General features: G+C 51.0%; 1 protein-coding gene across 1 annotated transcript in view; it reads left to right on the plus strand.

Annotated features, from left to right (window-relative positions):
• The window catches only part of LOC142187946 (carbonic anhydrase 9-like), a gene marked incomplete at its 5' end in the record, with an annotated part of 39,383 nt that extends 27,512 nt beyond the window's left edge, over nt 1-11,871 (plus strand). Inside the window, 3 exons of the mRNA XM_075261736.1 lie at nt 5,963-5,998; nt 6,071-6,164; nt 11,808-11,871. Coding sequence (XP_075117837.1) covers nt 5,963-5,998; nt 6,071-6,164; nt 11,808-11,871 — 194 coding nt within the window. The remainder of the gene's footprint in view (nt 1-5,962; nt 5,999-6,070; nt 6,165-11,807) is intronic.
• Nucleotides 11,872-12,409: the final 538 nt, after the last annotated feature.

Consider the following 12,409-nt stretch of genomic DNA (forward strand, 5'->3'; position numbering starts at 1 on the left):
TACCGTACTACAAGGCTGGTAGTGTACTGGCATAGGCGGCTGGTACCGTACTGGCATAGGCGGCTGGTACCGTACTGGTATACGCGGCTGGTACCGTACTGGCATAGGCGGCTGGTACCGTACTGGTATACGCGGCTGGTACCGTACTGGAATACGCGGCTGGTACCGTACTGGTATAGGCGGCTGGTACCGTACAGGTATACGCGGCTGGTACCGTACTGGCATAGGCGGCTGGTACCGTACTGGTATACGCGGCTGGTACCGTACTGGTATAGGCGGCTGGTACCGTACTGGCATAGGCGGCTGGTACCGTACTGGTATAGGCGGCTGGTACCGTACTGGTATAGGCGGCTGGTACCGTACTGGTATACGCGGCTGGTACCGTACTGGTATAGGCGGCTGGTACCGTACTGGTATAGGCGGCTGGTACCGTACTGGTATACGCGGCTGGTACCGTACTGGTATAGGCGGCTGGTACCGTACTGGTATACGCGGCTGGTACCGTACTGGCATAGGCGGCTGGTACCGTACTGGCATACGCGGCTGGTACCGTACTGGCATAGGCGGCTGGTACCGTACTGGTATAGGCGGCTGGTACCGTGCTGGTATACGCGGCTGGTACCGTGCTGGTATAGGCGGCTGGTACCGTACTGGTATACGCGGCTGGTACCGTGCTGGTATAGGCGGCTGGTACCGTACTGGTATACGCGGCTGGTACCGTACTGGCATAGGCGGCTGGTACCGTACTGGTATAGGCGGCTGGTACCGTGCTGGTATACGCGGCTGGTACCGTGCTGGTATAGGCGGCTGGTACCGTGCTGGTATACGCGGCTGGTACCGTGCTGGTATACGCGGCTGGTACCGTGCTGGTATACGCGGCTGGTACCGTACTGGTATACGCGGCTGGAGTCCGGTAGTCACATGGAATATGCCAGGCGTGGTCAGGAATAGTGAAGTCTCTGGAGCGGCGCGGAGTGCGGATCACAAGGTGATAATTCAGAGGAGAGAAGAAGAGTCTGGGAAATGTCTTCTGAGGAGCCGGAGACTGGAACAAGTAGAGGCCTCAGGGGTAGAAATAGGCCCAAACAGGAAACAAGATGGCGTCACATTGGCACAGAGCGGTCGTCTATGTGAAGGGCATACCGTGTTTCCCCGATAGTAAGACGTAGCGGGGGTTTTAGGGAGGTCGGCTAATGTAAGACATACCCCGAAAGTAAGACATAGCGGGACTTTCGGGGTAAAAAGAATGTAAGACACTGTCTTACTTTCGGGGTGTATCGGGGAAACACGGGGCTCCGCTGTGCTGTGAGAGGCGGGGGGAACGCCCCCTCCCTCCCTGATAATGCTCGTCTATGGCCGAGTACTGCGAGCGTTCCTCCCGGCTCTCACAGCACAGCGCGATTGGCTGTGCTGTGAAGAAGGACTTTGCCGGCGGCCGCTTAACCCCCCACGTGCCAGCCGCTTCTATTCATTTCAATGGCACGCTTCCATTGAAATGAATGGAAGCACTTGGCACGCGGGGGGTTAAAGGGATTCTTCCATTAAAAGAAGTTCTTTCCTCTTGACCACGTCGGAATAGCCTTAAAAAAGGCTATTCGTCTCCTACCTTTTGCCATAGCCAGCGCCGCCTTCTTCCTCAGCTGCGTCCGCCCCGTCTGTGTCTTCTTTGGGCCTCATGGATGACGCATATTGGTTTTCCCAATATAAGACATACCCCGAAAGTAAGAAATAGTGGGACTTTTGGGGGTAAAAAGAATGTAGGACACTGTCTTACTTTTGGGGAAACACGGTATATATCCATATAGGGGGCTCTGCACACACATATATATCCATATAGGGGGCTCTGCACACATATATATATCCATATAGGGGGCTCTGCACACACACATATATATCCATATAGGAGGCTCTGCACACACACATATATATCCATATAGGGGGCTCTGCACACACACATATATATCCATATAGGGGGCTCTGCACACACATATATATCCATATAGGGGGCTCTGCACACACACATATATATCCATATAGGAGGCTCTGCACACACACACATATATATCCATATAGGGGGCTCTGCACACACATATATATATCCATATAGGGGGCTCTGCACACACATATATATCCATATAGGGGGCTCTGCACACACACATATATATATCCATATAGGGGGCTCTGCACACACACATATATATCCATATAGGGGGCTCTGCACACACACATATATATATCCATATAGGGGGCTCTGCACACACATATATATCCATATAGGGGGCTCTGCACACACACATATATATCCATATAGGGGGCTCTGCACACACACATATATATCCATATAGGGGGCTCTGCACACACACATATATATCCATATAGGGGGCTCTGCACACACACATATATATCCATATAGGGGGCTTTGCACACATATATATATCCATATAGGGGGCTCTGCACACACACACATATATCCATATAGGGGGCTCTGCACGCACACACACACACACATATATATATATATATATATATATATATATATATATATATATATATATATATATACATATATATATACATATACTAGCTCTTACCCGCAACTTGGTCTGCGGTGATTGTAGCAGTGGGTATATACAGGCGCGGGTAAGGTTTTCGTACTGTGTATAAGGGATGGGATATGAAATGTAACTTTGTATCTTGTTTTTGCTGTAATTCAGAGAATCCGTGAGACTTTTGTGTTGCAGTTACTTTGTATTAGAGCTGCTATATATACGGTGTTGTGAGAAACTTTACATAGTGACTTTGGGACAGAAGTATTTGAAGTTAACCCTTTCCCGCCGATGTTATTTTTTGATTTTCGTTTTTGACTCCCCTCCTTCTAAACCCCATAACTTTTTTATTTCTCCGCTCCCAGAGCCATATGAGGTCTTAATTTTTCTTACGGGCTTTGGTTTTACGGCGTTCACTGTGCAACCAAAATGACATGTCCCCTGTATTCTGTGTTTCGTTACGATGCTGGGGATACCAAATTTATATGGTTTTAGTTACATTTTCACCCCTTAAAAAAATCCAAAACTGTGTTAAAAAATTATTTTTTGAAAAGTCGCCATATTCCGACAGCCGTAACTTTTTTATACGTGCGTGTATGGGGATGTATAGGGCGTCTTTTTTTGCGGGACCGGGTGTACTTTGTAGTTCTACCATTTTCGGGAAATGTTATTGCTTTGATCACTTTTTATTCAATTTTTTATCAGAATCAAAACAGTGAAAAAATGGCGGTTTGTCACTTTTGACCATTTTTCCCGCTACGGCGTTTACCGAACAGGAAAAATATTTGTATAGCTTTGTAGAGCGGGCGATTTCGGACGCGCGGATTTCTAACATGTATGTGTTTTACAGTTTTTAACTACTTTTATATGTGTTCTAGGGAAAGGGGGGTGATTTGAATTTTTAAACCTTTTTATTTTTTTTTATATTTTTTTTTTACTTTTTTTAAACTTTTTGTTTTTGCATTTATTAGACCGCCTAGGGGTATTGACATGGGTGGGGGGTGTCGCGGATTGTCAGAGCGGTGGGGGTTGGCAAACATGGCTGCTCCGGAGCGTTATAGAGCGCCTCCTGGAGTATCGTTAAGGTGAGGGGCAAAGTGGTAAAGTCTATGTATATGAGATTGTGTGGGGTTAGGGGCGAGGCTGCAGAGGGCAATATGAATTTTGTGGCTTGCTATGGTCCAAAGTGTGTGAGATTGCAGAGATGGTGGTGTGAGTTTGGGTTTTGTGGGGGTCCTGGCACAAACGTATGTGCGCTATTGTGACGAAAAGTAGCCTATTGTGCAATCGGGTGTAGTAACTATGTTTGTGGAAAATTTCAGCCAAATCGGTGGAGCGGTTTTTCCGTGATTGAGGAACAAACATCCGAACACACAAACACACAAACCCACAAACATCCAAACTCACAAACCCACAAACTCACAAACCCACAAACTCACAAACTTTCACATTTATAATATTAATAGGATATATCCATATAGGGGGCTCTGCACACACTTTTAGTTTTTCTTTTTTTTGTTTTTCCAAGATATCACTAGTTTTTCCTCATTGATATTGTTATAGAAATGCAGATCAGTTTGTGTGCGACGTTCTGGTCAGGCTTCATCTGCATGGTATAGAGAAGGCGTGTAGGGGCATTGGTGACATGGAGAGTCTGGACAGCCACATGCTTCATCTCTCGGGTGTGATGGGGGGGCTTTGTGTGCAGTGTCACAATCACCCCCAGCCAGTAGAGGAGGCTGCGCTCTGCCCTAGGCAAGTCCACAGACTACTACAGGGGAAGGCGGCTGCCAGGAGAGGTCCCCATCTGTAGTGATCCCGATCTGTAGAGATCCCTGTAGAGGTCCCAATCTGTAGAGATCCCTGTAGAGGTCCCAATCTGTAGAGGTCCTGATCTGTAGAGATCCCTGTAGAGGTCCCAATCTGTAGAGGTCCCCATAGAGATCCTGTTCTGTAGAGATCCCCATAGAGGTCCCGATCTGTAGAGATCCCCATAGATATCCTGATCTGTAGAGATCCTGATCTGTAGAGGTCCCCATAGAGATCCTGTTCTGTAGAGATCCCCATAGAGATCCTGATCTGTAGAGATTCCCCCTAGAGGTCCCGATCTGTAGAGATCCCCATAGAGATCCTGATCTGTAGAGATCCTGATCTGTAGAGATCCCCATAGAGATCCTGATCTGTAGAGGTCCCGATCTGTAGAGATCCCCATAGAGATCCTGATCTGTAGAGATCCTGATCTGTAGAGATCCCCATAGAGATCCTGATCTGTAGAGATCCTGATTGATCTGTAGAGATCCCCATAGAGATCCTGATCTGTAGAGATCCTGATCTGTAGAGATCCCCATAGAGATCCTGATCTGTAGAGATCCCCATAGAGGTCCCGATCTGTAGAGATCCCCATAGAGGTCCCGATCTGTAGAGATCCCCATAGAGATCCCCATCTGTAGAGGTTCCCATAGAGATCCTGATCTATAAAGGTCCCCGTAGAGGTCCCGATCTGTAGAGATCCCCATAGAGATCCTGATCTGTAGAGATCCCCCTAGAGGTTCCGATCTGTAGAGATCCCCATAGAGGTCCCGATCTGTAGAGATCCCCATAGAGATCCCCATCTGTAGAGGTCCCCATAGAGGTCCTGATCTGTAGAGATCCCCATAGAGGTCCCGATCTGTAGAGATCCCCATAGAGATCCCCATCTGTAGAGGTCCCCATAGAGGTCCTGATCTATAAAGGTCCCTGTAGAGGTTCTGATCTGTAGGAATCCTCAAATCCCCCGCAATCCCCCACTGTGAGATGGCCATCACTGTCCATGACAGATAATTAAACTGAGGGCACCTGGTGGTGGAGGGGCAAATGACAGGAGGTGTAAGGAGAGCCTCAGCATGGATCCCTGGAAGTGTGACCCGGTTTTGCACTGCTGTGTTTGGTGGACCCCCGGGCCCAGGTTACAGCTATAGCCCAGCCAGTTTGTCTCATCTGTTGTATGTTTGGGGGCTGCCCGGTGCCGATAACTTCCCTGTCATACTGGGGACAATCTATGGAGAGGGGTGTGGTGGTGGCAGATGATGCTGGTGAATGTGAGAGCTACAGGACCTGATGATTTTGGAGTTTGGGCCCAGTCACCGGCCGCAGAAAGCCATAGTACCATTGGAGCTGGTGATCCGAAGGGATGGAGAAGTCGTCCATGATGCTCTACAAGGGAAGTGTATGAGGGCCCATGAGGTGACCCAATACAAGAGGTGCAAACCTCACTGGGGCCAGGATAGAAGACCACTGGCCCCAGCACTGAGGGTGATATTATACACCATATCCATCATGTTCCCAGTCTACGAGGCCCAGGACATCCATACTCCCCTTGTACCCCTAGTATTCCGTTCTTTGCACCCCACTGACATTGTGCTTTGTGTCTCCTCCAGATGCCCACGGTGAGGACGACCCTCAGCTGGGGACAGGTAACACTTATCTTATGACATTGGAGGTCTCGGCTGCCTCGTTCTGGTGGTAACGTCTCCCCCTCCCCACAGGTGACATGTTGGCCATTATATTTGGCATCCTCTTTGCCGTAACAGCCGTGGCGTTCTATGTGTATGTGAGGAAGACCCGTAAGAGGAACCACAGGTAAGATGAGAGCTATTGGGGGGCCGGGGACCTCCCCCAGACATAGGGGTCTAGAATAATATAATAGAAGAGCTAGAAGGGTCACTGACCTACATAGGATGACTTGGCCACTGGGAAGAGGGCGCCAATGATCTTTCCCCCTACGCCCAACAGCAGCACAAATGGGGTATTCCTGCCCCTGTGTACTATTAGGACGGGTGGAATTTTTAATTAGCTAACAGACTTCTTCCACTATAAGAGGCCGGGAGACCTCCCCCTCCACGTGGACAGGACAGGTGGTGGGGGGGGGGGGGGGAGGTGTCTCTGCCTCTCTCGCAGCTCCCTGGTTCCGTCAGAACTTTTTTTCCAGCAGGCGCGTGGGTAGAAGCGCTTGTATCGGCGCTCCCGGAGTCCACACATGCGTGGTGCGAGTCTCTCGCGTGGCACTCTGGATCAGTCGGCTGGGTGTCTGCACAGGCGCAGTGCGCTTCTCGTTGTCCGGCTCTCCGGACCGTTCTGTCGGTAGTTGGTTCTCCCTTCCTGGGTCCTGGTCACTGACTGGGATCCCTCTACATTTCTCTTTAGCCTTGCAATAGGTTTGTATTTACCTTCCCCTCCAGTAAGGCGGGGGTTAAGGGGGCGTGGTCCGGGGGAGCGGTTCCTTTGCTCCTCCCCTTCCTGCCTACTAGCTTTATAAGCTCCCTTACCCCACACTTCCATGCTTGTCCACTTTTTGTATACAAGCTGCATCATCTTGCTGGACCTCGTAGGAAGCGCCTGTTGCGTCCCTTGCTGCATACTTACAAAGTAGGTGTAGAGGACCTGAGGCTCCAGCTGGTGGGGTAAGATCTCTAACATTTGGTTTACTTTTTGTTTGCTAGATGTCGTCTTCCTCCTCCTCAGGGTCTCCCAGGAGGAAATCTGTCCAAGCGCGGACATCTAGCCTGTGACAAGTGTGGCATTCCCCTTCCGGATGGCTATGAGTATCGGCTCTGCGGTGGCTGCAGAGGTCCGCCATATGAAGACACTCTCCTCCGGGAGGTTGTCGGTTGGGTGAAGGATTTTGTCAGGCAATCCATGAGGGAAGTGAAGGAGACCCTCGCCCACTTGTCTAAAAGACCCCGGATAGAGGCCTGCCAACTATCGTTGCCCCCCTAGAGGACCTGCGCATCACTGACCAGGTATCCTCGGATGAAGAGGTGGAAGAGCCGGAGAAATCAATCTTCCCTATCGAGAAGATGCCTCGGTTACTTAAAACCGTGGGGTCTAGTGACCGGGGTCATTCGTCCCAGGAGGGCTCGTCCAGAAAGGCCAGGTCCTTCAAGGCCAGCCCGGAGCTGGCTTGTAAAATGGAGGCGGCCTGAGAGGCCATTTAACCTGTCTAAACGATTTAAGACCCTCTTCCCCATTTCAGAGTCGCAACGAGGCTATTGGGGATTTCCACCTAAAGTGGATATGGCGGTTGCCGAGCTGTCCAGGCGCACCGTGGTCCCGGCCGAGGATGGCTCCAACTTGCAGGACCCCCTGGACCGCCGTGTGGAGAGTTCCCTAAGACGGGTTCACTTTATAGCCTCCGCTCAAGCCTCGGTGGGGATTTCCGCCAATGAAGTGGCAGCAAGACTCCGTACTGACCTCTCCCGATTGGAGAGAGATATAGATTCGGGGGTACATCGTGACGACCTGCTGGCCTCAATGTCTGATATATCTCTGATGGTTGACTTCCTGGCAGAAGCATCCTTTCATCAGACGAGATTAGCCTCCAAGGCTATGGCCCTGTCAACTGCGGCCAGGCGGCCATTATGGCTGAAGCCATGGAGAGCAGACAACGCCTCCAAATTCAATCTTTGCTCCTTACCCTTCGAGCAGGTCGGCTATTCGGAAGAGAGTTGGACCGCATTATGGAGGGTCTTTCAGATACGAAAGGTAAGAACCATCCTCAGCCCTCCAGGAGTGGTCAAAGGTCGTCCTTTCATGGCCGAGGAGCCTCTCGTGGACAAAGGCGACCTGGCACAGTCCAGAGGCAAGGGTCGGGGGTCCTCTCGAGGCCCTGATAAAAGAAGACCATTCTGACTATACCACCCATCCACCTCATGCTCCTGCGTTAGTAGGCGGTCGCCTTACACACTTCGCCGCCGCCTGGTCCTGTCTCAATGGGTTCTCCAAGTAGTTCAAGACGGGTACAGGATCAGTTTTCCTCTCTTCCACCAGAGAAGTATGTGAGGACCCGCCCTCTTCAGGGCACCAGACAACTTCATCTAGAGAAGTCCGTCCATGAGTACGTGGACAAAGCCACGCTGGAACCGGTTCCCCCTTCAGAATACGGTCAAGGCGTCTACTCTCCAGTGTTCCTGGTACCAAAATCATCAGGTGGATGGCGCATGATTATCGACCTCAGGTATCTGAATCAATTCATCCACAAGGTACGGTTTCGTATGGAAACCATCAGATCGGTCCTACCTTTTCTGCACACCGGAGACTACTTCGTCACCCTAGATCTAAGGGATGTTTACCTCCACGTACCCATTTATCCTCCACACAGGAAGTTTCTGAGAATTGCGGTATACCTAGACGGAAGTCTGTGTCATTTTCAGTTTACGGCCCTCCCATTCAGCATAACCTCGGACCCCCACACCTTTACAAAGGTAGTGGCTCCGGTCGCAGCCGCCCTGCGCCTCCAGGGGATCTTCATAGTCCCATATCTAGACGATTGGCTCCTGAAAGCCCGGTCAAAGGAGGTCCTCGCCACACAGCTAGAGACCACTGTGGCTTTTCTAAAAGTACTGGGCTGGCTAATAAACTGGCAGAAGTCAGTAGTGGTTCAGTCTAGGGATTATTCTGGATTCTCTCAGCATGATGATCTCCCTGCCTCCTCCTCGGAAGGAGAAGATTGGTCGAGTGGCTCATCACCTATCCATTACCCAGAAGGTTACCTTCAGGACAGCCATGAAGGTCCTAGGTCTCATGTCTGTGGCCATCGAGGCAGTTCCGTGGGCCCTATGGCACATGTGCCGTTACAATGCAAGATCCTGAGAGTTTGGAACCACAGTCCTTCGGGGCTACAGAAGCCTATCCAGTTAACCATCAGTACCCGTCGATCACTGGCTTTGTGGTCTCATCTTCAAGACGGGAAGTCCACGGTCCAGACCTCCTGGTTCCTGTTGACTACAGATGCCTCCCTCACAGGCTGGGGAGCGCATCTAGGGGAGACCCCGGCACAAGGGACCTGGAACCAGCTGGAGAAAGCGCAATTGTCCAATCGGTGCGAGCTTACCGCAGTACATCGGGCACTTTTACAGCTCTCCCCTGTAGGTAGGAGTGAGGACGGACAACCTTACAGCGGTGCGGTACATCAACAAGCAGGGGGGAACCAGATCCCCCTCTCTCCTGCAGGTAGCGGATTTGATTTTTTGCTGGGCCGAAAGGAACCTATCCCAGCTGTCAGCGGTTCACATTCGAGGTCAACTGAATATCCTTGCGGATCAACTCAGCAGAGGCCTGGTGACATCAGGCGAATGGTCCCTGAATCCGGACATCTTTCACCATCTCACCGAGATGTGGGGTCTACCCGAGGTGGATCTGATGGCCACCCAATACAACGCCAAAGTGGAGAAGTATTGTTCCCTCTACCGCGAGGACAATCCTTTGGCGGTGGATGCCCTGTCAATACCTTGGAGGTTCAACCTGGCATATGTGTTTCCTCCAATCCCCATGATCGCCAATACCCCAAGGTATTGGCGAAACTCAGGCAGGACCAGACCTCGGCAATAGTGATCAGCCGTTCTGGCCAAAAAGGGCATGGTTCACCGACCTTATCCTTATGAGTCGGGGGAACTACTGGAGGCTTCTATCAGTCCACAACCTGGTAACTCTGAACAATCAGCTCTGCCAGGACCTGGACAGGTTCAACCTCACTGCCTGGAGGTTGACCGCGCCGTATGTGGAGGTAGAGGATTGTCCCAGGGCGTTCTAAGAACCTTAGCCCACTCTAGAGCGGATTCAACTAACCGGAGCTATCAGCGGATCTCCCGGATATATCAACACTGGCGAACGAGGAAACAAGTCAGCGATTCTGCCATCGAATCGGTCTTGGAGTTTTTACAAGATGGTCTAGAAAGAAGGTTAACTCCGGCCACCCTGAAGGTTCAGGTGTCAGCCCTTTCCGCTCTTCTGGGGACCAGATTGTCTCAAGATCCTCTAATAAAGCAATTTCTCAGAGGGGCGTCGAGGCGCCGCCCTCAGGTCCATCCCCCGGTTCCCTCTTTGGACCTGGCTGAGTTCTACAGGGGTTATGTGATTCCCCCCTTTGAACCCTTGTCAGAAGTGGACTGGAGATACCTTTCCTATAAGGTGACCTCTTTACTGGCAATAACCTCTGCCAAAAGGATTGGTGAACTACAGGCCTTGTTGGCCGCTGAGCCATTCATCTCTTTTTTGGATCAAAGAGGCCATCTTGTGCTCGCTTCGCTCCCAGGACCTTCCAGTACCAGAGTTCGTACAGGCACACGCTACCAGAGCGCTATCAACTTCTTGAGCGGAGAGACGTTCGCTCTCGCTAGAGCAGATATGCGGTGCCGCATCCTGGAGTTCGCACCTCACCTTCGCCAGACACTACAGGCTGGACTGGCGTACATCAGGGTCTGTAGCCTTCGGGCAATCGGTCTTGGAATCAGCCTACCAAGACCCCCCACCCTAGTGGATGTTATACTTGCTAAATCCCCAGTTGTGCTGCTGTTGGGCGTGGGGAGAATGGAAGATTAGGAATGAGAATCTGTTTTCCCTTAGCCCAAACAGCAGCACAAGGCTCCCTCCCTTGGTTTGTTACCTATGTGTGGAATTAATATGGATTGTATTTCATTTTTGTTATACTTTTGGAGTAACACGTGGAGGGGGAGGAGGTCTCCCGGCCTCTTAGGGAGCATTCACACGGCGTAACGTCCCGCGAGATTTGGCACGTGTACGCGCTAGTTTGCGGCCGTGAATAAATGCACGGCCGCAAACTAGCGCGGCGCATACGCTCCCCGCTCCCATTGAAATGAATGGGAGCGTGTACGGCACGCAAAGGGTCACACGGCGTACACGTGCCAAATCTCGCGGGACGTTACGCCGTGTGAATGCTCCCTTATAGGGGAAGAAGTCTGTTAGCTAATTACAAATTCCACCTGTCCTAATAGTACACAGGGGCAGGAATACCTGGGAAAACAAATTATCATTCCTAATCTTCCATAGTCTGATCCTGGCTTTGTCTGTGAGTTATAGGCCCATCAAGGGCATGGTATATAGGGTCACCTCTATGGGATATAGCCACAGGGGTGAGCTGCTCTGGTGATGTTATTGGGGACCAGTAGTAAGATTCTGGAACATTCTGGCCCATCTTCAGTAGGGTGTGCGGGGTCTATAGGGTGTGTGTGGGGCTATAGGGTGTGTGGGTCCTAGAGGGAGTGTGTGGGTCCTAGAGGATGTGGGGGCGGGTCTATAGGGTGTGTGGGGTCTATAGGGTGTGTGTGTGGTCTAGAGGGTGTGGGGGGCCTAGAGGATGTGGGGGCGGGTCTATAGGGTGTGTGGGGCCTATAGGGTGTGCGGGGTCTATAGGGTGTGTGGGGTCTATAGGATCTATACCCCTCATCTTACAGGTTTATTAGTCTGATTGAACGTTCTTTATTTCAGGTCATCAGATTCTAAATCAAACGTCATCTATAAAGCAGCGACTGCGGAGGAGAATGTGGTGTGACCAGGGAGGGGCGCTGGTGTATATAATCTATACAGTGGTCCCAATGTGGAAGGGGGTCACCTCGGTGTGTGTGAGAGTGAAGGGGAGGGTACCAGTACAGCTTGTCCCAGGATATATATTGGGAGGGGTATATATTGGGGAGGGGGTGTCACTAGTCCAGCCTGTCCCGGGGTATATATATATATTGGGGAGGGGGTGTCACTATGCAGCCTGTCCCGGGGTATATATTGGGGAGGGGGTGTCACTAGTGCAGCCTGTCCCGGGGTATATATTGGGGAGGGGGTGTCACTAGTCCAGCCTGTCCCGGGGTATGTATATATATATATATATATATATTGGGGAGGGGGTGTCACTAGTGCAGCCTGTCCCGGGGTATATATTGGGGAGGGGGTGTCACTAGTCCAGCCTGTCCCGGGGTATGTATATATATATATATATATATATATTGGGGAGGGGGTGTCACTAGTGCAGCCTGTCCCGGGGTATATATTGGGGAGGGGGTGTCACTAGTCCAGCCTGTCCCGGGGTATGTATGTAT

Source organism: Leptodactylus fuscus, unplaced genomic scaffold, assembly GCF_031893055.1.
Source record: "Leptodactylus fuscus isolate aLepFus1 unplaced genomic scaffold, aLepFus1.hap2 HAP2_SCAFFOLD_330, whole genome shotgun sequence".
Classification (NCBI taxonomy): domain Eukaryota; kingdom Metazoa; phylum Chordata; class Amphibia; order Anura; family Leptodactylidae; genus Leptodactylus; species Leptodactylus fuscus.